The sequence below is a fragment of the Mustela erminea genome, chromosome 21, assembly GCF_009829155.1.
Source record: "Mustela erminea isolate mMusErm1 chromosome 21, mMusErm1.Pri, whole genome shotgun sequence".
Lineage (NCBI taxonomy): Eukaryota > Metazoa > Chordata > Mammalia > Carnivora > Mustelidae > Mustela > Mustela erminea.
In genome coordinates, this window is record NC_045634.1 from 5,424,434 (window position 1) to 5,451,885 (window position 27,452).

Genomic DNA, 27,452 nt, shown 5'->3' on the forward strand with positions numbered 1-27,452 from the left:
TAGATAGCTTATCTAAAGATTGCAAACACCTACAAATCCAATGGGAGATCGAAGAGAAGAAAAACAGCAATTCAAGTAACAGAAAATCAACCACTTTCTGAAAGATAGGAATGGCGGAGAAGTGAATCCAAAGCGACAGGAAGATAGACCCCGGGGGGAGGGGCCGGCTCCCGCCAAGCGGCGAAGCAACAGAGCACAAAATCAGGACTTTTTTTTTTCTTTAAAGATTTTATTTATTTATTTGACAGAGAGAAAGATCACAAGTAGGCAAAGAATCAGGCAGAGAGAGAAGGGGAAGCAGGCTCCCTGCTGAGCAGATAGCCCACTGTGGGGCTCGATCCCAGGACACTGAGATCATGACCTGAGCCACCCAGGCGCCCCCAAAATCAGAACTTTTAAAAGTCTGTTCCGCTGAGGGACATCGCTCCAGAGGCTAAACCAGGCTGAAGCGCATGCAGGCTAAGCGTGGCCTCAGGTCCCGCAAGGCTCACAGAAGGATCGGGGGTGTCTTGAGTGTCGCAGAGCTTACAGGTATTAGAACAGGAAAGCCGGACACAGAGACAGAGCCGAGGAGTGAGCTCCCGGCTCAGGGTTACCTTGAACCGGTTGCAGGCTCGGTGAGCTTGGAGCGTGGCCGGAGGCCAGGGAGACGGGAGTAATTGGGCGTAGTTTTCTGAGGGCACATTGAGGAGTGGGGCCCCAGGCTCTCAGCTCCTCTGGGCCGGAGACCGGGAGGCTGCCATTTTCATTCGCATCCTCCAGAACTCTACAGAAAGTGCTCAGAGTACAAAAGCTCCCAAAAGCAAACCCGAGCGGATTACTCAACCCGGCCCCTGGTAAGGGTGGTGCAATTCCACTTGGGGCAAAGACACTTGAGAATCACTACAACAGGTCCCTCCCCCAGAAGATCAACAAGAAATCCAGCCAGGACCAAGTACCTACCAAGGAGTGCAGTTTCAATACCAAGGAGAGCAGCAGAATTCCAGAGGAGGAGAAAGCAAAGCACAGAACTCATGGCTTTCTCCCCATGGTTATTTAGTCGTGCAGTTAATTTAATTTTTTTTTCTTTTTCAATGTTTTTTCTCTTCTTCTGCTAAATTTTTTTTAACTTTTACCCTTTCTTAACGATTTTAACTAGTTTACTTAATATATATATTTTTTCTTTTTTATCTTTTTTCTTTATTCGTTTTCTTTTTCTTTTTATCTTTCTGAACCTCTTTTTGTCCCCTTTCTCCCCCCTCACGATTTAGTTAAAGCATATTTTCCTGGGGTTGTTACCACCCTTTTAGTATTTTACTTGCTCCTTCATATACTCTTACATGGACAAAATGACAAGGTGGAAAAATTCACCACAAAAAAAAGAAAAAGAGGCAGTACCAAAGGCTAGGGACCTAATCAATACAGACATTGGTAATATGACAGAGCTAGAGTTCAGGATGATGAATCTCAAGGTTCTAGCCGGGCTCAAAAAAGGCATGGAAGATATTAGAGAAACCCTCTCGGGAGATATAAAAGCCCTTTCTGGAGAAATAAAAGAACTAAAATCTAACCAAGTTGAAATCAAAAAAGCTATTAATGAGGTGCAATCAAATATGGAGGCTCTCACTGCTAGGATAAATGAGGCAGAAGAAAGAATTAGTGATATAGAAGACCAAATGACAGAAAATAAAGAAGCTGAGCAAAAGAGGGACAAACAGCTACTGGACCACGAGGGGAGAATTTGAGAGATAAGTGACACCATAAGACAAAACAACATTAGAATAATTGGGATTTCAGAAGAAGAAAGAGAGAGGGGAGCAGAAGGTATACTGGAGAGAATTACTGGAGAGAATTTCCCCAATATGGCAAAGGGAACAAGCATCAAAATCCAGGAGGTACCGAGACCCCCCCTCAAAATCAATAAGAATGGGTCCACACCCCATCACCTAATAGTAAAATTTACAAGTCTTAGTGACAAAGAGAAAATCCTGAAAGCAGCCCGGGAAAAGAAGTCTGTAACATACAATGGTAAAAATATTAGATTGGCAGCAGACTTAGCCACAGAGACCTGGCAGGCCAGAAAGAGCTGGCATGATATATTCAGAGCACTAAACGAGAAAAACATGCAGCCAGGAATACTATATCCAGGTAGGCTATCATTGAAAATAGAAGGAGAGATTAAAAGCTTCCAGGACAAACAAAAATGAAACACCAAACCAGCTCTACAGGAAATATTGAAAGGGGTCCTCTAAACAGAAGAGACCCTAAAAGTAGTAGATCACAAAGGAACAGAGACAATATACAGTAACAGTCACCTTACAGTCAATACAATGGCACTAAATTCATATCTCTCAATAGTTACCCTGAATGTTAATGGGCTAAATACCCCAATCAAAAGACACAAGGTATTAGAATGGATAAAAAAACAAAACCCATCTATATGTTGCCTACAAGAAACTCATTTTAAACCCGAAGACACCTCCAGATTTAAAGTGAGGGGGTAGAAAAGAATTTACTGTGCTAATGGACATCAGAAAAAAGCAGGAGTGGCAATCCTTATATCAGATCAATTAGATTTTAAGCCAAAGACTATAATAAGAGATGAGGAAGGACACTATATCATACTCAAAGGATCTTTCCAACAAGAAGATCTAATAATCTTAAATATCTATGCCCCCAACATGGGAGCAGCCAACTATATAAACCAATAAATAACAAAATAAAAGAAACACATCAACAATAATACAATAATAGTAGGGGACTTTAACACTCCCCTCACTGAAATGGACAGATCATCCAAGCAAAAGATCAACAAGGAAATAAAGGCCTTAAATAACACACTGGACCAGATGGACATCACATATATATTCAGAACATTTCATCCCAAAGCAACAGAATACACATTCTTCTCTAGTGCACATGGAACATTCTCTACAATAGATCACATCCTCGGTTCTAAATCAGGTCTCAACCAGTATCAAAAGATTGGGATCATTCCCTGCATATTTTCAGACCACAATGCTCTGAAGCTAGAACTCAATCACAAGAGGAAATTTGGAATGAACCCAAATACATGGAGACTAAACAGCATCCTTCTAAAGAATGAATGGGTCAACCAGGAAATTAAAGAAGAATTGAAAAAATTCATGGAAACAGATGATAATGAAAACACAACAATTCAAAATCTGTGGGACACAACAAAGGCAGTCCTGAGATGAAAATATATAGCGGTACAAGCTTTTCTCAAGAAACAAGAAAGGTCTCAGGTATACAACCTAACCCTACACCTAAAGGAGCTGGAGAAAGAACAAGAAAGAAACCCTAAGCCCAGCAGGAGAAGAGAAATCATAAAGATCAGAGCAGAAATCAGTGAAACAGAAACCAAAAAAACAATAGAACAAATCAACAAAACTAGAAGCTGGTTCTTTGAAAGAATTAGTAAGATTGATAAACCCCTGGCCAGACTTATCAAAAAGAAAAGAGAAAGGACCCAAATAAATAAAATCATGAGTGAAAGAGGAGAGATCATAACCAACACCAAAGAAATACAGACAATTATAAGAACATACTATACGCCAACAAATTTGATAATCTGGAAGAAATGGATGCATTCCTAGAGGCATATAAACTACCACAACTGAACCAGGAAGAAATAGAAAGCCTGAACAGACCCATAACTAGTAAGGAGATTGAAACAGTCATCAAAAATCTCCAAACAAAAGCCCAGGGCCAGATGGCTTCCCAGGGGAATTCTACCAAACATTTAAAGAAGAACTAATTCCTATTCTCCTGAAACTGTTCCAAAAAATAGAAATGGAAGGAAAACTTCCAAACTCATTTTATGAGGCCAGCATCACCTTGATCCCAAAACCAGACAAGGATCCCATCAAAAAAAGAGCTACAGACCAATATCCTTGATGAACACAGATGCGAAAATTATCACCAAAATACTAGCCAATAGGATTCAACAGTACATTAAAAGGATTATTCACCACGACCAAGTGGGATTTATTCCAGGGCTGCAAGGTTGGTTCAACATCCGTAAATCAATCAATGTGATACAACACATCAATAAAAGAAAGAAGAACCATATGATACTCTCAATAGTTGCTGAAAAAGCATTTGACAAAGTACAGCATCTCTTCCTGATCAAAACTCTTCAAAGTGTAGGGATAGAGGGCACATACCTCCATATTATCAAAGCCATCTATGGAGAAACCCACCGCAAATATCATTCTCAATGGAGAAAAACAGCTTTTCCACTAAGGTCAGGAACATGGCAGGGATGTCCATTATCACCACTGCTATTCAACATAGTACTAGAAGTCCTAGCCTCAGCAATCAGACAACAAAAGGAAAATAAAGGCATCGAAATCGGCAAAGAAGAAGTCAAACTATCACTCTTTGCAGAAGATATGATACTATATGTGGAAAACCTGAAAGACTCCACTCCAAAACTGCTAGAACTTGTACAGGAATTCATTAAAGTGTCAGGATATAAAATCAATGCACAACAGAAATCAGTTGCATTTCTCTACACCAACAACAAGACAGAAGAAAGAGAAATTAAGGAGTCAATCCCATTTACAATTGCACCCAAAACCATAAGATACCTAGGAATAAATCTAAACAAAGAGGCAAAGAATCTATACTCGGAAAACTATAAAGTACTCATGAAAGAAATTGAGGAAGACACAAAGAAATGGAAAAATGTTCCATGCTCCTGGATTGGAAGAATAAATATTGTGAAAATGTCTATGCTACCTAAGCAATCTACACATTTGATGCAATTCCTATCAAAGTAACATTCATCTTTTTCAAAGAAATGGAACAAATAATCCTAAAATTTATATGGAACCAGAAAAGACCTCGAATAGCCAAAGGAATATTGAAAAAGAAAGCCAAAGTTGGTGGCATCACAATTCCAGATTTCAAGCTCTATTACAAAACTGTTATCATCAAGCCAGCATGGTACTGGCATAAAAACAGACACAGAGATCAATGGAACAGAATAGAGAGCCCGGAAATAGACCCTCAACTCTATGGTCAACTAATCTTTGACAAAGCAGGAAAGAATGTCCAATGGAAAAAAGACAGCCTCTTCAATAAATGGTGCTGGGAAAATTGGACAGCCACATGCAGAAAAATGAAACTGGACCATTTCCTTACACCACACATGAAAACAGACTCAAAATGGATGAAGGACCTTAATGTGAGAAAGGAATCCATCAAAATCCTTGAGGAGAACACAGGCAACAACCTCTTCAACCTCAGCCACAGCAACGTCTTCCTAGGAACATCACCAAAGGCAAGGGAAGCAAGGGCAAAAATGAACTATTGGGCTTTTATCAAGATCAAAAGCTTTTGCACAGCAAAGGAAACAGTTAACAAAATCAAAAGACAACTGACAGAATGGGAGAAGATATTTGCAAACGACATATCAGATAAAGGGCTAGTGTCCAAAATCTATAAAGAACTTAGCAAACTCAACACCCAAAAAACAAATAATCCAATCAAGAAATGGGCAGAGGACATGAATAGACATTTCTGCAAAGAAGACATCCAGATGGCCAACAGACACATGAAAAAGTGCTCCACATCACTCGGCATCAGGGAAATACAAATCAAAACCACAATGAGATATCACCTCACACCAGTCAGAATGGCTAAAATTAACAAGTCAAGAAATGACAGATGCTGGCGAGGATGAGGAGAAAGGGGAACCCTCCTACACTGTTGGTGGGAATGCAAGCTGGTGCAACCACTCTGGAAAACAGCATGGAGATTCCTCAAAATGTTGAAAATAGAACTGCCCTATGACCCAGCAATTGCACTACTGGGTATTTACCCTAAAGATACAAACGTAGTGATCCGAAGGGGCACGTGCACGCGAATATTTATAGCAGCAATGTCCACAATAGCCAAACTTTGGAAAGAACCTAGATGTCCATCAACAGATGAATGGATAAAGAAGATGTGGTATATATACACAATGGAATACTGTGCAGCCATCAAAAGAAATGAAATCTTGCCATTTGCGATGACGTGGATGGAACTAGAGGGTATCATGCTTAGCGAATAAGTCAAGCGGAGAAAGACAACTATCATATGATCTCCCTGATATGAGGAAGTGGAGATGTAACATGGGGGATTAAAGGGGTAGGAGAAAAATAAATGAAACAAGATGGGATTGGGAGGGAGACAAACCATAAGTGACTCTTAATCTCACAAAACAAACTGAGGGTTGCTGGGGGGAGGGGGGTTGGGAGAAGGGGGGTGGAGTTATGGACATTGGGGAGTGTATGTGCTATGGTGACTGCTGTGAAGTGTGTAAACCTGGCGATTCACATACCTGTACCCCGGGGGATAAAAATCTATTATATGTTTATAAAAAATAAAAATTAAAAAAAAACCTCTTGAAAATAATGAAATAATTTAAAAAAATTTTAAATGAACTAAAATTTGAACTGACTAGAATTTTGATGATACAAGAAATTCTTAATTTTAAAGGTGTGATCTGGGGCACGTGGGTGGTTCAGTGGGTTAAAGCCTCTGCCTTCAGCTCAGGTCATGATCCCCGGGTCCTGGGATTGAGCCCCGCATCAGGCTCTCTGCTGACTTTGATCTCTGTCTTCCAATAAATAAATAAAATCTTCAAAAAAAAAATTTTTAAGGTGTGATCACAGTACTGTGGTTATATTTCAAAAGTATTTTTTTGTCATTTAGCAATAAATAGTGGAATATTTAGAGTTTAAATGATATGTCTATAATTTGCTTCAAAAATGGAACACAGGAAGTTTTGAGGAACACAAAAAGAAAAAGAACTGGCCAGGAGTTTATAACTGTTGAAGGTGGGCTCTTTATACTTCTCTACTTTTGCAATTCTTTGAAATTTCCATAATTAAAATTAAAAAAAAAAAACAGTAGAGGTCAAATAGCAATGGAGTGATATCTCCAAAGTGCTACTGGAAAAATAACTGTCAACCTGAAATTCCATACCAAGCAAAATTGTTCATTCAAGAATGAAGGAGGGCGCCTGGGTGGCTCAGTGGGTTAAGCCGCTGCCTTCGGCTCAGGTCATGATCTCAGGGTCCTGGGATCGAGTCCCGCATTGGGCTCTCTGCTCTGCAGGGAGCCTGCTTCCCTCTCTCTCTCTCTCTGCCTGCCTCTCCATCTACTTGTGATTTCTCTCTGTCAAATAAATAAATAAAATCTTTAAAAAAAAAAAAAAAAGAATGAAGGAGATATAAAGATATTTCCAAGTGAACAGCAGACATTTTGTCACTCAGAATTCTTACAAAAAAAGCTAGGAAAGGAAGAAGTGCTAGAAACAAAGTAAGCAAAGAAAGCAGTAAACAAGGGAGAAATCTAAAGCAAACCTAACTGAGTAAACAGGAATAGAGATGATGGCTAATCTCAGAAACAATAAATAAAAATGGCACTACATACTAAATAACAATAATATGTAAGAAGATGAGGGTGATGTCTGAAACCTTTTTACGGTCATTGTCTTTTTGGAAGATGTTACATTCTTAATTTTGGACTTTGTTATATTACTATTAGAAATACAAAACACGTAAGACTGGAAATGAGTTTTTAAATATCCTCATATAAAAAGCATAAGACATAGAAAGCATAAAATATCATAATAGATCTAAATACAAATATACCTTCCTTGAGAGCTGAATGGCTTTTCCAGTTCACTACCTGCATCTGGAAATTTCAGGGCCCAAGGGCTATTTTAATTCTTAAATAGTCACTTTCAGTATAAGTACTACATACTTTTAAAACTGTATAAAACTTTTTAAAGTCATAATTTTCAAATCTGCTTTATTTCTGTGTGTTTTATATTTTGGTTACTTGGCCCCTTTCAGACAAATGATTTGCAAATATTTTATGTCCAATAATTTCTTTGCCTAACTCTTATTTCTCCCTTCCTCTCCTCTCATGTCTCTTTCTCTCTCTCTCTCCCTCTTTCAACTTAATAATGGCAGCTTTGAGTCTATCTAGAAAAACGTATATCCATACCCTTAATTAGAGCTCTGCCCTGAGTAACTTTATCTAATTGAGTTTTACTGACACACTGGTATTCAAACTTTTTAAAATTCCATTTCTTAACTATTTAGAATCTGGAATCAGTCACCTTTTAAAATCCTGAAAGGTTCCTAATTTTTTGGATTTATTCCCTATCATTTCTTTTTGCAAACTGGCCAATTGTTTGCTGAAATTATATCCTTCTCTTAACACTTTGCCAAATCTGGGTAATTAAACTGACCTCCACTGCAGAAAGATAACATTCTGTTATCTAACTTCTGTAGAATGCAATCAATCATACAGTTTACTGTAACTTTATGAAATAAAACTATGAAATGTTTTGTAACTTCCAGATGGTTTCAATTTTTTTATTAACATATATTATTTGTTTCAGGGGTACAGGTCTGTGATTCATCAGTCTTACACAATTCACAGCACTCACCATAGCACATTACCATCCCCAATGTCCACCACCCAGCCACCCCATCTCTTCCACCCTCCTCCCCTCCAGCAACCCTCAGTTTGTTTCCTGAGAGTAAGAGTCTCTTATGACTTCAATTTTTGTCATCTACTATCCATTACCCACTATTCATTGACCAGCTGGTCAATCAAGGACATCTATTTTAAGTTTGGTATGACAACACTTTTCAATTTCTATATATGTCAATTTAGGCTGACCAGGTTATGGAATGATAATAAAGAAAATATTAAAGCCTTGGTGACTTAACACAATAAAAGTTTATTTGTTTTTCATGTAAATTCTGATGAGGGTCACCAGGAGCTCTCACTGAAGTAGTGACTCAAAGATCCAGGTTCCCTCCAACTGGTAACACCATAAACTCAGCTTATGGCTTCAAAGATGACTGTGGCATCAGAAAAGAGAGATGGAAGAAGGAGACCAACTCTTAATTGCCTTGATCCAAAAATTGCACACATCATTTCTTCTTAACCTCATAAGCAAGAGATAGTTTGGGAAAAGGCCGAGAAATGTAGGCAAAAGGTGGATACTCAATGAGCATTAAGGAATGCACCATGAAAAAAGGAGAGAAAATATGTATTTACAGCAAATGTTAGCTGAAGGAAAGCTGATGTAGCTATGTTAATATTAGCATAAATAGACTTCAATGGGTCAAAAGCATTTTAGTAATAAACAGAAACCATTATGAATGCAAATGAATGAAGCTGGAACTCTACTTCACACCATATAAAAAATTAACTTAAAATGGATCAGCAACTTAAATTTAACAGATAAAACAATAAAATTATTAGAAGAAAAGACCAGAATAAATCTTCATGATTATAGATTTGGCAATGGATTCTTAGATATGACACCAAAAACACGAGCAATATAAAGAAAAATACATATACTAGATTTCATCAAAATTAAAAACTTTTGTGAATCAAAGAACACTCCCAAGAAAGTAAAGACAGCCTACTGAATGAGAAAAGATACTTGCAAATCATTTCTCTGAAATAGGTCTAGTGTCCAGAATATAAAAAGAACTCTCACAGCTTGACAACAAAAAGAACAATCAATTTTAAAAACAGACTGAACACTCATTTCTCCAAAGATACACAAATGGTCAATAAGCACATGAAAAGATGCTCAATATCACTAATCACTGGGAGAATGCAAATCATAGCCAAAAAGAGATAACACGATATATCCACTAGGAAGACTATAATCATAAAAAAAAATAAAAATAACATGTGTTGGAAGGAATGTGTAAATTTGGAACCTCCGTACTCTGCTGGTAGGAATGTAAATTGTATAGCCAATATGAAAAACAGTGTGACAGTTCCTCAAAAAAATTAAAAATAGAACTACCATATGATTCAGCAACTGCTCTTCTGAATATTTTTGCAAAAAAATTGAAAACAGAGACTCAAACAAGTACATGTCCATATATGCTCATGGCAGCATTCCTCACAATATCCCAAAAGAAGATGCAAGCCAAATATCCATCTACAGATGAATGGATAAACAAAATGAAATATATATTTATCCATTTATATTCCACACAATAGAATATTACTCAGCCTTAAAAATTGTGACACCTGCTACAACATAGAAGACTACTGAGGGAGCCATGCTAAGTGAAATAAACCAGTCACAAGAAGAAAAATACTCCACAATTCCAGTTATATGAGGTACCGACTATAATTTAACTATCGTCCACAGAGACATAAAGTAGAATGGTGGTTTCTCTGAGCTGGGGGAGAGGGAAATGAAGATTTAGTGTAAAATAGGTACTGAGTTTCAGCTCAGAAAGATGAAAAAAGCTCTAGAGATGGATAGTAGTGACAGCTACACAACAATGTGAACGTACTTTATGCCATTAAACTGTACTGAAGAATGGTTAAAATGAGTACCAAACAGAAAGCATACAGATGAAAAATACAATAAGTTAACTGAAAATTTCAGTAAAGGGGTTTAACAGCAGACTAGACATACAAAAGCTAAAGGAGTTCATCATTATTAGACCAGTCTCACAAGAAATGTTAAAGAAAGCTCTTCACACTGAAACAAAGGATAATAACACAAAAACATAAGGAAATAGAAGACTCACATATAAAGCTAGAAAAAATCTACAAAAATAAAGGGTAACTGAATATAAATATTTTCGTCAATTAATTTCTACTTAAAAAGCAATAAACTATAAAAATCCGTGAGAAAATAGTTAAAATGGTAAATTTTATGTTATGTATATTTTATCACAATTTATAAGTTGTATAATGGGTATAGCACTTCCATTTTGCAAGATAAAAAGGCCCTAGAGATAAGTTACACAATAATGTGGATGTACTTAACATTACTGACCTGTATACATTTAAAAATAGTTAAGATAGCAAGTTCGCAGGAAACCAGACTAATAGTAAAAATCAATCACTTTCTTACACATCAGCAATGAACAAGTAGAATTTGAAACTTAAAATACAATGTCATTTATATGAGCATCCAAAAAAAATGACTTAGATTAGTCCATGTTCATGGAGAGTATAACTCAATTCTGTCAAAATGTCAGTTCTTCTCAACTTGACTCTATAGATTCATTACAATCTTAACGAAAATCCCATTACCTCATTTATTCTAAAGTTTATATGGAGAGGCAAAAGACCCAGAATAGCAAATTCAATACTGAAGGAGAAGAATAAAGATGAAGACTGCCATAATCTACTTAAATGACTTGCTATAAAGCTACAGTAGTCAAGAAAATGTGGTACTGGTCAAAGAATAAATAAATAGATCAATCAAACAGAATAAAGAGCCCAGAAAAAAATAAAAAGCCTACATAAATATAGTCAACTGATCTTTGATAAAAGAGCAAAGGCCATACAATAGAGCAGATAGTCTTTTCAATAAACGGTGTTAGGACAAGTGAATTTCCACATGCAAAAAAAAAAGTCAGACTTCATTAAAATCAACCTCAAATGGATCAGAGACTTAAATATAAAATACAAATTATGATTAGGTATGGCAATAATTTTTTAGATAAAACACCCATAATGGGGCGCCTGGGTGGCTCAGTGGGTTAAGCCGCTGCCTTCGGCTCAGGTCATGATCTCAGGGTCCTGGGATCGAGTCCCGCATCGGGCTCTCTGCTCAGCAGGGAGCCTGCTTCCCTCTCTCTCTCTGCCTGCCTCTCCATCTACCTGTGATTTCTCTCTGTCAAATAAATAAATAAATAAAATCTTTAAAAAAAAAAAAAAAACACCCATAATGCATGAAGAAACAAATGATAAGCTATACCAAACTTCTGGGATGCCTGGGTGGCTCAGTGGGTTAAGCCTCTGCCTTAGGTTCAGGTCGTGATCTCAGGGTCACAGGATCGAGCCCCACATCAGTTTCTCTGCTCAGTGGGGAGCCTGCTTCCCGCCTCTCCCCCCACTGCCTGCCTCTTTGCCTACTTGTGATCTCTTTCTGTCAAATAAATAAATTTTTTAAAAAAATGAAAAACTTCTGCTCTGCGAAAGACAATGTCAAGAAAATAAGATGACAAGTCACAGACCACAGACTAGGTGAAAATATTTGCAAAAGGCGTATCTGATTAAAAAACTGTTTATTCAGGGGCGCCTGGGTGGCTCAGTGGGTTAAAGCCTCTGCCTTGGGCTCAGGTCATGACCCCAGGATCCTGGGATCAAGCCCCAAATCTGGCTCTCTGCTCAGCAGGGAGCCTGCTTCCTCCTCTCAATCTGCCTGCCTCTCTGCTTACTTGTGATCTCTGTCTATCAAACAAATAAATAAAAAAATCTCTTTAAAAAAACTGTTTATTCAAAATATACACAGAACTTTTTTTTTTTTAAGATTTTTATTTATTTAACACATAGAGAGCAATCACAAGTAGGCAGAGAGGCAGGGGGAAGCAGGCTCCCTGCTGAGCAGACAGCCCGATGTGGGGCTTGATCCCAGGACCCCAAGACCATGACCTGAGCTGAAGGCAGAGGCTTTAACCCTCTGAGCCACCCAGGCACTCCTTCACACAGAACTCTTAAAACTCAACAATAAGAAAATGAAGAACCCAATTTAAAAATGGGCAAAATACCCGAACAGACATCTCATCAAAAAAAAAAAAAAAGAGAGAGAGAGCGAGAGAGAGATGGCATATAAGATGAAAAGATGTTTTATATCATATGTCATTAGATAATTCCAAATTAAAATGAGGTACCATTACATACCCATTAAAATAACCAAAATCCGTAACACTGACTACACCTAATGCTGGAAAAGATGGGAGGCAACAGGAACTCTCCTTCATTGGTGGGAGTGCGAAATCATATAACCACTGTGGAAGATAGCTTGGCAGTTTCTTACGAAACTAAACATACTCTTACAGTATAGTTTCTTACAAAACTAAACATACTCTTACATACTCAACAATCCTACCCCTCGGTTTTTACTCAAAAGTGTTGAAAACTTTGTCCAAACCAAAAACCTGCCCATAGATGTCTCTAACAGCTTTATCCGTAACTGCCAAAACTTGCAAGCAATCAAGATATCCTTCAGTAGGTGAATGGATAAACTGGTATATCCAGCTAATGAAATGATACTCAGTCCTAAAAAGAAGTAAGATATCAAGCCATGAAAAGACACAGAGGAACCTTAAATGTATATTTCTAAGTGAAAAAAGCAACAACAATATGAATGATTCCAAGTATATGACATTCTGGAAAAAGCAAAACTACAGATACAGAAAAAAAGTCAGTGTTGTTGGGAGTTAAGAAAGAGGGAAGTATGAACAGGTTGAGCACAGGATTTTCAGGACACTGCAACAACTCTATATACCACAATACATGTCATGACATGGATACATGTCATGATATATTTGTCAGACTCAAAGAATGTACACGGGCAGAGTGAATCCTAAGGTAAACTATGGACTCTGGGTGATAATAATGTCACTGTGAGATCATCGATTTTAACAAAATACCAAATGTAACAAATGCGTGGATGTCAATAGCAGAGGGAGTATATGTCTAAGGATAGCATGTATGGGAAGTCTCTATATTTTCCTCTTAATTTTGCTATGAACCTATAACATTCTAAAAAAACAAGTTTATTCATTTTTTTAAATTGTTAGGATGATAAATTTTGATAAGTGCATTTTACTATAATTTTAAAAATTAAAAATTAAAAAACAAAGGTACTGCATTAAAAAAAAAAAAACTCATGAGCAAAATATCCAGAGTTCAAGATCCCGTGAATTCTTAATAGAACATATTCTGAAAAGTTCAATGACATTTTTTAGACACTATACTGCAACTAAGTTTTACCATTTGTCAAGTATTGATGTAGTATCCAAAGGATACTGGTAATTATCTGAAAAGGCTATTAAAATACTCTTCCCTTTTCCAACTATATAAGCTGGATTTTCTTCATATACATAGCAACAGATTCAATGTAGAAATAGATACGAGAATCTAGCTATCATCTATTAAGCCAGACATTAAAGAGATGCAAAAATCTAAAATCATGCCAGTGTTCTAAATTCTTCTTGTTTCAGAAGATAGTTATTTTTTACACGTGTAACTTATGTTACATATAATAGATCTGTTACTGTCATTTTTTAAAAAGAATTTTATTTATTTATTTGACAACTATGGATCACAAGCAGGCAGAGAAGCAGGCTCCCCACTGAGCAGAGAGCCCAACACAGGCCCCAACCCAGGACCCCAAGATCATGACCTGAGCCGAAGGCAGAGGCCTTAATCCACTGAGCCACCCAGGCACCCCTGTTACTGTCATTTTTAAGTGAATTAATAAAAATTCTTAAATTTCTATATTAATTTCCAAAATTATGGATATTAACTGACATAAAATGTAAGCCAAAGCTCTTTGAGAATTTCTATAATTGGTAAAGAAAAATTGTTTGCAAACCACTGCATTAAAATATTGTGTGTTATGGTGAAGATCTGTGTCCCCCCAGAATTTCACGCTGAAGTCCTAAGCCTAATGTAATGTTATTTAGAAATGGGACCTTCAGAAGGTATTTAGGTCTAGGGGTGGCCATGACGGTGGCTCTCTCCGGAAGGGATTAGTGCCCTTGTAAGAAGAGAGAGTTTGCTCTCTCCCCCACCACAAAGAGGCCATCTTAGTACACAGCAAGAAATCAATGTTCTATTAACCAGGAGGAAAAGACCTCACCAGACCCCCACGATGATGGCATCCTGGGCTGACTTCCTATCTTCAGAACTGTGAGAAAATAAACTTCTGTTCTTTAAGCCACCTGGACTAGGGTATTTTGTTATGGCAGCTCGAGGTCACTAATACAGCATGCAATAGCAGAAAGACTGGTAACAATCCAAAAGTCCATTAATAAAGAACTGGCTAAATAAACTGTGGTACCTCCAAACAAGGGGACGCTGGGCGGATGGTGGAAAAAAGACACCCCATGCGCTGACCCTGACACAGGAGGGCAAGAATCAGAACAGTGTATAAAAAGGGAAGAAAAATAAGAACGTATCTAAAAGGTTTGCTTGCATCTAAACCACCCCTAATATATTTTAAAATGTTGAGGCTTCTTTACACGGTTCTTTGTATCCTGCCATAATATACCTTTGTCACAGCACAGGAGACACTGCATTTTTTCCCCTTAACTGAAGGACAAATTATTTCGCAGGTATGCCAGACACGTTACGTCGGAACAAATGGTATGGGAGGACAGTACTGCTTTTGTTTCCGTCTCCGTCTGGATTTTGAGTGGAGTTCAAGAAGGCTCTGGGGTGCTGCTTCTGGTGCAAGAAACGTTGGGGCAGTTTTGTGAAGTGCAGGAAAGACCTACAAGAAAGGCCACCCCCACCCCAGATTCCAAAAAGAGATTTGTCCTTGAGCTCATCAAGGTTCTCTTTCCCTCTGGGGAGTCCCTTCTCCATCCCTACAGAGCCCCCCCCAAGGCTACCGCGGGGACCTCAATGGTGCCGGGCCACCATGCGACGGAAGCAGATCCTTCTTGAGAGGAGGGAGAGAAAAACCTTCGTGTAACAAGGTCTCCGCGGCCTTACCGGGTCCTGAAGCCAGCAAGCCAAGGAGCCCAGCCAGCAGCAGCAGTAGGCGGGGCATGGCGTGGCTCCTGGGCTCCGGGAGCCGACTGAGCCGGCGACAGTTGGCGGCGCTCGGAAACGCCGCGGCCGCCGCGCACCCGCGCGCGCTCGTGGGGCGGAGGTCTCGCGAGGCCGCTGCGCCCACGGGCGCGCCGGGCAGGCAGGTTTAGGCGGCGAGGTGGGCGCTCCCTGCCCGACGGGGATGCTCGTCGCGGGCAGGGAGCGCCCACCTCGCCTCCAGCCTAAACCTCTCGGGCCCGACCGAGAGCCCGCGCCGTGCGCGGGTTTATCCCGCCGCCCCCGCCGTCGCAGTCGCGGCCCCCCACCAACCTGAAAGAACTAACGCACTGATTGTAGTCTGTTCTGTAGCACAGCTTCCAGGTATTTAAAAAGACGATCGTGCAGTACTTTCTGAATTTAAAACTATATGCACGCACACACTCATTATTTACTAAAGCCGGGTTTCTTAAAATTAAAAAGGGGGGGGGGCAGAAATGTGAAAAAGATTCCAAAAAGGGGAACGTGAGAGTCTGTTATCTTTGAAAAGAGTTAGCCACGGTTGTTTTCGCCCATACCTGTGTCTACTTTTCCTCCAATCAATCTGGTTCTTCACAAGCCCTTGGCTAGAACTCACAGGATACCATTCTCTTGTTCAACCCCTTCTCAGTACTGCGAAAACTTACGCATGTAGTGAATGAGATGGAGAAAGATTCTCCGAGTTCCAGTACGTATGTCCCAGTAGAAAAATTTGCTAAATTCCAAGCCCAAACTGACACCTATTTTCTGCTACCCCGATCCTTTGGCCACTATGACTTCTAGTCTTTCCTAATAAACATGGCCTTATTCCCTGGGACTGCGATGCCTCCTCCCTCACCTCCAGTCTCCAGCATATGCACTATCTTTTAATTCTTTTGAAATACCAAAGAATGAATTAATAGATAATGCTTCTATTAACAGAAAGGCAGACACAGAAACTGAAAGGCTGGGTGGCAACACAGAAAAGCTCACTTTTAGGGAATCACTAGATCTAAAACAGTTTTGATGCGATTTTACTGATACATAAAATTCAACAGGACCATCTAAACCTAAAAAGGATTAGCATGAGCAAAAACAAGGCAGCAAAAATCTACACTCAGCTTGTATCCCAACAGAACAGCCAATGCTAGACTAACACTGTTTCTAGGCAGTAGTTGAGTCAAAAGCTGGTTTCATCTTTCTTCATAGTATTAGAAAAACAACTACAGTAAGTACTTAGACCTGTAAACTAGTGGTAAGTATTTTGAATGAAATTCTGGTTTATTTATTGTTTCTCTTCTTCAACCTTTCCTGTTTAAATCTTTAATAGAGCAGACTTTATAATATTCTTGTGTATATAGTTCTCTCCAGAACAGGAGTTAGATGTATGATCCAGAACGTATGCATCACAGTGCTTAATGACAGCTGCAAGATCGTAGAGTTTCAGTAAACATTTATGGAATGTAATATAATAGGATTTGTGCTTAGAAAACTTGGGCTGTGCTTAACTATATGGTTAGAGACCCAGGCATATGCTTGAGAGAAGGGAAAATGCAAAATCCTGAGCAAGGTAATTTTGTGACCATATAGTCAAACAGTGATATCAAAGTCACAGATAACTGATCTAATTAATAAAATGTCCTTAGCAGGCGGCAAAGAAGCCCCTTAATATTTGCAAATTTTGAAGTGACATCTACGGCCAAGAAACTTAACAATTTTTAACAGCAATCCGGAATAAATCAAGGAAAACCTAGCTGAAAAGCATGGAAAACATATATACAAAAGTAAAGGAAGTTCAGACTGATCAAAGTCTTTTAGAAAAACTTTCTAAATACTCAAAAATCCAAGGATTTATCTAATTCTGAGGCTTTCAGTTATATAGTTAAAATATAACCAAGATTTCAGTGATTCAAATTACAGTTGCAAAAATTAAGACTATATTAGAGAAAGACACAAATATTTTAGTCTTATATTAATTCATTCAGAGATTTAAATAAAATGAAGAATCTTCATTTGGGATTGTTTACAATTTTTTTTAAAAAAGGAACATACATTAAAGACTGTGTTTACTTCATTAATGAGTAAAGTGGTGAGGTATTAAAGCCAGCTCAAAGGAAAAGCCAAAGATCAGGAATATTCAATTAAATGTGTTACTGGAGGAAAACAGGGAGGGATGTCAGCTGAACCTCTGCAGGGCAGAATTTTCATATCTATGGACAAGAATTACTTTGCATTCCCATCAGTTATCTACAGTGATAAAACTATTTTATTATTGTAAAATAGTTCCTATGGAAGCCTATAGCCAGGGAAGGTGAGTTCTGTCTAAACTCTAGACAATGCATACACTGAAGTACAAATTTCCCCTATATTTCTTATATCCTGTTGTCTTTTTTATGGACTGCCTGGCCTGAGTATTTGTCCACCCACATCCTATATGTAATTTTTAGTATATACCAGACTGTTAAAATAATGTATAATCTTCAAAGAACTTAAACATCTGTCTTCTTCAAAACTAATCTGTTTTCCTTTAATAACAAAAAAGGCACTGTGCACAATTTGGCAGAAGTCTGAAAATTAGTGAGATAATATCTAAAAGTTTGACTAGTAGTTTTATCTAGAAATAGTATGATGTTTTAATTAATTAGGTTATAAAAAGCTGGATATTTAGGAAGTTACTGGGCGAGACAAAACAGAATTTCAAGTCTTTTATTTACTGCAAATGTTATATTTGTATATGTATATATACACAAACAAAAATTTTTGAAAAACTAATGAAATTCAGTTAATAAACCTATTATTAAATTTTATTATGAAAGGTTATGAAAATTTTTTGAGTGTTTAAAATTTCACCATCCATATCATTTTTTCCCAAGTAAAAATTCATTTTTTACACAGCTGGAATAGTTAACTCCTACACACTTCACTAGTTTTTTTTGCTTTATCTAAGAAAAACCTTTTCTAACTTCTTTTCTCCAGCCTAATTTCTTTGAAAACATTAGTTACAACAGAGACATGATCCAGCACACCTTAGTAAATGTAAACATTCTAAATCATATTAATAGCAAGCTTTGAAGTTTCAGATTTTAAACTTAAAGTGCTCATGAAATTCTCAAGTGGTTTTATGACATCTCAATTTGACTGAATATTATAAGAGCTCCTGCTTTGTCACAGAAAGGTTTCAACAGCATATCTGATTAGTTCTATTAAATACTCCGTACCTTAAAGTTTAATTTATTTAAAATAATGCCACTGTAAAAGAATGCCATGCTTTAACATGATTCGTAATAGAAATTCTATTATTAAATTAATTTTTCTAATATTCATTATCCATAGATAGACCCATAGACTCTATTATCTCTAGAATCCATGAAATCATTTATCCATAGAATAATCATAAAAATGGAAGACAATAACTGTGTGTGAATACACACATACACACTTTTAGTATACTTTGTACTCTCAAAACAAGATGATGATATATAAATTGTGGGTTTTGCGCATTCTTCTGAAGACAGAATATTCCTTTATTTGTGTAATGAATGAGATAGACAAGATTCTAGCATATGATGATTATTAGTCCGTGCAAGATGAAAAATATTAGATATTACTGACAGCTAATTAGTTTTCACAGGTATTAGATAATCACATGTTCAACCAGAAACTACATTAATGGCAACTAAGGTCAAAATTCAGAATTACATTTAAGCACTTAATGACAAAACGTAATTTAAGAATCATTACAATACCATGTTTAAAATAACATAATCCATGTTTGGTGGGTTAACCTCACAGAATGACTGAGTAAGACTTATTCAGTGGTGGAAATGGAAATGTTATTCTAAATGCCCTGGCTTTTTACTGCATTTCTTATATTTCTCAATTTCCATTACTCAATTTCTGTTTTTTCTGTTAGCGAAGTTTGTTTTGTAGTATTTTGTTTTCATTCATAGTTGCAGCAGGAAGAAAGGCTTTTCAAGAAAATATCAGGAAAAAAAAAACATATTAGCTCAGTTCCCTGAAGATGTTTGCAAAAGTAAAGGTAAAAAAAAAAAAAAATCAAGTGAGAGAACTATATAAAGGAGGTGCAGGTGCAGGACGAGCAGGAATTAAATTTCCCTGAGATGATACTTTCGGTTGTGGTGGAGGTGGCCTGTGAGGGGGAAAAAAAGACATTTAATTATGTGTTTCAACTGAATAAAATACTACTACTTCATTACAAGCCCAATGTAACACCATCTTTAACACTGCTGACAATTCTTAAGAGTACATTAGAAGTACATTACATTCTGAGATTATTATACATCTTATATGCAATGGTTAAAGGATGCAATCGGCATCTAAAATGGCGTAACTATCATAATAGAGTAATGGTAGTCTATATAATCAAAAATATATGAAGGTTCTGGTTTATATATTTTTAAAAGGAATAGCACACGAAATTGAAAACTATAAAAGACAAGTAAGCTCACTAGCTCCGTGTACACAAATAAAGCTGAAATTCCAACCCATTCAAAACTAACATCCACTCTGAGAATCAAACCTGCCATGACTCCTATACATGTCCTTCACCTCTATACCCTTCCTCACCCTCTTCATTCAATTCTAGTATTCCTCTACTCCACTAACACACCAGAACATTACCTGGTGAATCTCTCTCACAATTTATATAATTGTCTTGATTGCAGCCACTCTTATTACATTAAAGGTTCTACAGGAGGACACTCCTCAATGTTGCCATTCAGTTGCAATTTGAAGGATTTCGGGGGGTGAGAGGGATAAGATGCACTTTATATATTTCAAAATATCATAATTAATGTTCCTCCTTGCTGATTTTAAGCCCATCCATTTAGAAGTGAAAGATATTTCTGTTTTAGAACTCACATATGATTCTTTCATTAAAGTTTGTAGTTCTGGGCTGAAAGGCTCAAACTTAACTATTAACTTAATGACATAATCATTAGTCATTTTAAAGTCTGTGTCTGATAATGCTCCTCACTAGATTACCCTCTGAGTTTGTTTCTGTCATCTGTGGCTTTTCTTGTTTTAGTCACATTTTCTTTTCTTGTAGATCTGCTCTTTTGACTGGAGCCAAACATAAAAAATTGTTGAAATAAGTTAAGGATCTAGTTTATCCTTATTGCTGGGTCCCAACACAGTGCCTGGGATGATTACCAGGCTACCTCCTCCTTGGCTAGGCCCCAGTTTTTGTCCCCTCAGCCCTGTGAATTTGTTGCAAGCTCTCCTCAGCTTCCTAGTCTCTCAGTTCTCATGTTCAGAATTTGTAGACACTTCCAGGACAGAAAAGTGTTCCCCAACAGCTGGGATTATGTCTAGACTGCCTCCTTTCCTGGGCCCCCCACACACTTCCTCCTCATTTCCTTGGTAGTTCTCTCAGGCCTTCAAACATGTATTTTCTTACACTGTCTAGCTTTTCTAGCTGTCCCTAATAGGAGGGCTGGTCTAACCCATCTGGTGTGCCATTGCTGGATATGTTAAAGGCCCCTGCTGCTGAATCTTACATACACCAAAGGCTGCAGCATCATTTGCTCGTCTTGCTCAGGCTTCTTTAAAATTTTATGTTGACACTGCACTAATATGACAAAACTTACATAAGAAGTTCTTAAAAACTTTTCTAAAAATTGTGTTCTATCTAACCACTGGCAAGAAATACCCTGTACTAAATTAAATACAAAAGTCAAATATTTGTATTTAATTTAACCCTGAGTTTTATTCTGGTAAAGTAATCTAAGCGAATTCACTTCAGACCTTGATGGGAACTGCTGAGGCTGCTTGGCTGCATAAGTTGGTACTGGAAATCTGTTTGCATAGATAGGCTAAAAAGGAAAAAATAGTTATTACCACAATGCACTCATAAATATGTTTTCTATACATAAAGTGATCGATATATTTTAAATCAGTGAGTAGATGATTTACAATGCTGGTATTTAAAAATATTTTGCATTTTCAACATATCTTTGCCACTGAATGTAGAATACTTAACTTTTTTCAGGCTATATTTTGTAATTCAATAATACTATTTATAATCTTGGTTCCAGTCAACTACATTAGTTAAAAGATAACATATTTGCTATACCAATATACCTATTTTTAAAGACTTATTTATTTATTTGAGAGAGAGAGAGAGCATGTGTGCAGGTGGAGATGCAGAGAGAGAGAGAGAGAGAATCTCGAGCTGGTTCCGTGCTGAGCATAGAGCCCAGTACAAGGTTCAATCCCCCGACCCTAAGATCATGACCTGAGCTGAAACCAAGAGCCAGACACTCAAATGACTGAGCTACCCAGGTGTCCCTACCAACATATTTTAAATAAAATCTTCCAAAAATGTATTGCCAAATCTGTTTGGTACCTAACCAGTACTGTAAATACTCCTAATTTACAACCCTTAATTTTGAGATTCATGATATTCCTTCTTTGACAAGATAACTGAAATAAGTTTTATAATAAAATGAGAGATTATGATAAATAAGAAAGTAAAAGTAAGAATATTTTTCACATTTCACATTACATTAGGAAAAGTTAGGGAGGATCAGATGGAATTAATAAATCACCGATGATGTGATCTTGACCACGACATTGTCTGCTATCTGCTGTTCTTTCCTAAAGCTATTTGACAGGCAAAATATGCCGAGTGTAGGGAGCCTCAGAGGCTCAATTGGTTAAGCATCCAACTCTTGATTTCAGCTCGGGTCATGATCTCAGGGTCATGAATTTGAGTGCTGGGTATTGAGCCTACTTAAAATTCTCTCTTTGCCCCCCACTCCACCCCACCCCTGCCACTTGCATGCTCTATCTCCAAAAAGAAAAAAGAAAAAAAAAATATATATATATATATATGCACAGCGTTGGGGAAGAGCTTGAACATTCTCTGGGTCCTGCTGTAGAACAGGTAGTCTATTATTTTGCCCCATAGAATACTTGCTTATACTGTAAAAACAGAGAAGGAACATAAGAAAATATCCCATTCCCTTTTCCACCAACCCACAGAAGCAGTGTTTTAAAAGGATAGTTAAACTCTACTTCTTGGAATTTATCTGACATATACTTTTACATGTATCCAAAGACGTATTCAGAAGGATCCTTGATGCTGCATTTTTCTGTGGTAACAAGATTTGGAACAACTGGTTTTTAGATTTGTGACAAATCCATAAGATGGACTCATACATATACAGTTATTAAAAGCATGGGATACATGCTTGTTACTCACAAACAGTGGACTAAAATGTTCCAAGTAGAGAGAACTAAAATGCTGGTTAAAATATTAATAGGAATTTTTCAATGCTTGAATGAGTTCCTAGGGAATAAGAAACATCTAAAAAACCCCCCAAAATAAGAAAGTATGAAAGAGTCCAGAGTACGTAACAGCATTTGTCCTATGAATATCTTCCATCCTTGGTGGGCTACATTATATGTTTTCAGGTAATATATAGACCTAGAAGACAAAACCTGAAGCCTGAGTTGGATGGAATGCTGAATTAAAGACAAAACAGAAAGCTGAGGCCCCTAACAGGCAATATCCTCACTGGATTAACTTAATAAAGAAACATCTGACCCAAAGAACAGTGGAGAAACTGCCTAAACAGACCTTGGTACTGGTAGAAGGCAAATAAAAGAAAACTATCTCCCTGGGGAATTTCTAACCATACAACCATCCTCTCAAAGGTTTGGGGGGCCAGAGTTCCTAACACTTGTGTGACCCAAAGAAACACCAACAAAAATTTTAATTTAAAGGCACAGAAGATGGACCATGCCCCCAGGCATGTAGCCAAGGGAAATACATACACTCTCTGTAGGAACTCACTGTAATTCAAGACTGAAATAATTCTTCCATATAAAATTCAAAAGATTGCCAGTTTACAATCAGTATCACAAAGCACACTAGCAAACATGCCATTGCAAGAATCAGTAGAAATAACAACAGAACCAAGACTACACACATTAAAATGATCAGATAAAGCACAAAAAGTAGGTATTTTTATATGTTTAAAGAAATGAGTGCTTTTAAAAGTTATAATGAAGCTACAAGAAACTATCATAAATGACCAACGGATTTGAATCTAATTTATCTAACAATGTATCTAAAAACAAGCAGAGGGGAAAAATGAAATGGGGCAAGGAGGAAACTGAATCAGTCCCAAAAATAGAAGAGGCATTGTGGTGTGGGGAGAAAACAGAAGAAACAAGAAAACAAAGAGATCATAAAAATCATATGGTAGAAAAAATATTTTAATAACTGTACTCAACATAAAGTCTCCAGTTAAAAGAAATATTTTTTAAATTTTTTTTAAATTTTTAATAGAAAACATAAAAAGGAAAATTACATGTAAAAAGACATAAATATTAAACAAAAAGAAAAAACTGATATTGCTGTATTAATATTTAAAAAATGGATCTGAGATGAGAAATGCTCTTTCCCAATCTCATACATAAATAGCAACAGCCAAAAGCCTTTTAAAAATAGCTATCAGGAACTGCTTTAAGGATGTCTCATAATCAACATGAAAAATGTCACTGGAAGACATGGGGAAATATTTAAATATGCCAAGGAAACTGAAAACTTTTCCCCCAAAATCAGGAATACAAGGATGCTTGCTTTTACCACCACTATGCAACATAGTACTGGAAGAGGTAGCCAAAACAACTAGAGGGAAAAAGAAAATAAAAGACATCCAATTTGGAAAGAAGCAGTGATACCTCCACTCACCAATAACACGATCCTATATAAACAAAAAAAACCTGAAGGGTCCACAGCAAAGCTAATAGTACTAAGAAATGAATTCAACAGAGATGCAGGATGTAACATGAGCATGCAAAAATTGGTTTTGTTTCTACACACCAGCAATGAAAAATCCAGAAAGGAAATTCAGAAAGCAGTTCCATTTACAATAGCATCCAAAAGAATAGAATACCTAGGAATAAACTTAACCAAGAAGGTCAAAGATTTGTATACTGAAAATTATAAAACATTGCTGTAAGAAATTAAAGTAAACCTAAATAAATGGAAAGACAACTAGTGTTCATGGATTCAAAGACAATACTGTCAGGATATGTCAGTACAACCCACAACCCAAAGTGATCTGTAGATTCAACAGAACCCCTATCAAAATTCCAACAGCCTTTCTTGCAGAAATGGGAAAGTAGATTCTCAAATCATACAGAATCAAAGGGGCTTTAAATAACAAAACAATCTTGAAAAGAAGAAAAAAGTTCGTGAACTCACACTTTGCAATGTCAAAACTCATTACAACCCCGCAATAATCAAAATAGTAGAACTGCCTTAAGGATGGAACTAGAGCCCAAATGAACAGAATTGAGAGAATAGAAAAAAACCTATACCCCTATGGCCAACTGATTTTCCACAAAGTTCTAAGTCCATTCAACAAAGAAAGAATAGTCTCTTCAACAGATAAGGCCAAGACAAGTGGATTTCTACATGCAAAAGAAAGAAACTGAATCCCTATTTCATACCATATACAAAAATTATTCAAAATGGGTCAAAGACCTAAATATAAGAGCTAAAATTATAAAACTTTTAAAACATACAAGTAAATCTTCATGTCCTTGGATCTGACTACGGATTGTTAGAGATGACATCAAAAGCACAAGCAACAAAAGAAAAAACAGATAAACTGGACTTCATAAAAGTTAAAAACTCTTGTGCATCAAAGTACATTATCAACAAAGTGAAAGATAAACTACAGAATGGAAGAAAATATCTATAAAAGTGTTAATATCCAGAAAATATAAAGACCTAAAACTCAACAACAAAAAGACAAGCAACCCAATTAAAAAAATGGGCAATGGACTTGAATGCACATTTCCCCAGAGTAGAGATACAAATAGCTAATAAACAAATGAAAAGATACTCAAAATCACTAATCGTTAGAGAACTGTAAATCAAAACCACAACAAAGTACCATTTAACATCCACTAAGATGGCTACAATAAAGTTTTAAAAAAAAAGCAAAAACAGGGGCGCCTGGGTGGCTCAGTGGGTTAAGCCGCTGCCTTCGGCTCAGGTCGTGATCTCAGGATCCTGGGATCGAGCCCCGCATCGGGATCTCTGCTCAGCAGGGAGCCTGCTTCCCTCTCTCTCTCTCTGCCTGCCTATCTGTCTACTGTGAACTCTGTCAAATAAATAAATAAAATCTTTAAAAAAAAAAAAAAAAGCAAAAACAGAAAACAACAAGTGTTGACAAAAATGGGAAGAAATCAAAACACTCATGGTAGAAATGTAAAATGGTGTAGCCACTGTGGAAAGCATTTTGTGGTTCCTCAAAAAGTTAAGCATAGAATAACAACATAATATATCAGTTCCACTCTTAGATATACACCCAAAAGAACTGAAACATAGGTACCATAAATAAATAAATAAATAAATAAGAAAATAGGTACTCAAACAGGTACATGTACATATATGTTCATGGCAACACTATCCACGTTAGCCAGTAAGTAGAAACAACTCAAGTGCCCATTAATGGAAGAATGAATAAACAAAATGTTCTATATATATATAAAGTAATTATGTAATATGTAAGCCATAAGAAGAAATAAAGTTCTCACATACACTACTGTAGGGATGAACCTTGAAGACACTGCTATATGAAATAAGACACAAAAGAACAAATATTGTATGATTCCACTAGTAAGAGGTACCTAGAATACGCAAATTAACAGAAAGTAGAAAAAGACCCTGCATAGTCAAAGCAATACTGAGAAAGAAAAAGAAAAGCAGGAGGCACCACACTTCCTGATTTCAAACTATGCTATAAAACTACGGTTATCAAATAATACAGCATTAGCAGAAAAACAGACATACAGGGTGATGGAACAGAAAAGAGAGCCCAGAAATAAACCCACACATACATGATCAATTAATTTACAACAAAGGAGCCAAGAATATATGGGAAAAGAACAGTTTCTTCAAATGGTACTGTAAAAACTGGACAAACACATGCGGAAGAATGAAACTGGACCACTACGTTACATCATACACAAACATTAACTTGAAATGGATTAAAGATTTGAATGTAAGACCTGAAACCACAAAACTCTGAAAAGAGATCATAGGCAGTAACTTGGAGATGGTTTTCTAGCTGAGATACCAAAAGCAAAAATAAACAAGAACAAACTGTGTCATAGATCAAACTAAAAAGCTTCTGCTCAGCAAAGAGAACAATCAACAAAATAAAAAGGCAACCGACTGTATGGGAGAAAATATTTGCAAGTCATACACCTAACAACAGGTTAATTTCTAAAATACATAAAGAACTAATACAACTCAATAGCAAAATAACAATCTGACTAAAAAATAGAAATACTATATAATCTAGTATTTCCACTTCTGAGTATTTACCCAAGGAAAATAAAAACACTAACTCTAAAAGCTATCTGCACCCCCATTTCCACTGCTACATTATTTACAATAGCCAAGACATAGAAGCAACCTAAGTTTCTGCTGATGGATGAACGTAAAGAGAATGTGGGGGCACCTGGGTGGTTCAGTGGGTTAAAGCCTCTGCCTCCGGCTCAGGTCATGATCCCAGGGTCTTGGGATCAAGCCCCGCATCCCGCACTCTGCTCAGTGGGGAGCCTGCTTCCCCCTCTCTCTCTGCCTGATTCTCTGCCTACTTGTGATATCTGTCTGTCAGATAAATAAATAAAACCTTTAAAAAAAAAAAAAGAATGTGAAATATATATAGCAACAAAATAAAATACTATTCAGACATAAGACAAAGAAGGAAATCTCGCCATTTTCAAACAACATGGACCAACCTTGAGGGCAATATACTAAGTGAAATAAATCAGACAGAAAGACAAATACTATATAACCTCCCTTATATGTAGAATCTTAAAAACAAAACAAA

The 27,452-nt window shown here is 37.0% G+C and overlaps 2 protein-coding genes across 12 annotated transcripts in view; both read right to left on the bottom strand.

Moving 5' to 3' along the window:
- The window catches only part of LOC116581844 (disintegrin and metalloproteinase domain-containing protein 32-like), a 195,478-nt gene extending 179,738 nt beyond the window's left edge, over positions 1 to 15,740 (bottom strand). For 10 of the 11 annotated variants that reach the window (XR_004282259.1, XR_004282260.1, XM_032329135.1 and 7 more), the window contains exon 1: positions 15,514 to 15,740. Coding sequence is in view for 9 of the 11 variants with exons in the window: in XM_032329135.1 (XP_032185026.1) it covers positions 15,514 to 15,571 (58 nt within the window). In the remaining 2 variants the exon portion in view is untranslated. Of the gene's footprint in view, positions 1 to 15,067; positions 15,244 to 15,513 lie in introns of all 11 variants that reach the window. The other variant, XM_032329132.1, reaches the window with a different exon arrangement.
- Positions 15,741 to 18,257: 2,517 nt separating this feature from the next.
- ADAM9 (ADAM metallopeptidase domain 9) overlaps positions 18,258 to 27,452 on the bottom strand; it is a 147,957-nt gene continuing 138,762 nt past the window's right edge. The window contains exons 21-22 of the mRNA XM_032329020.1: positions 21,334 to 21,401; positions 18,258 to 19,717 (exon numbers count right to left, since the gene is read on the bottom strand). Of these exons, the coding sequence (XP_032184911.1) occupies positions 19,624 to 19,717; positions 21,334 to 21,401 (162 nt within the window). The 3' untranslated portion in view covers positions 18,258 to 19,623. The remainder of the gene's footprint in view (positions 19,718 to 21,333; positions 21,402 to 27,452) is intronic.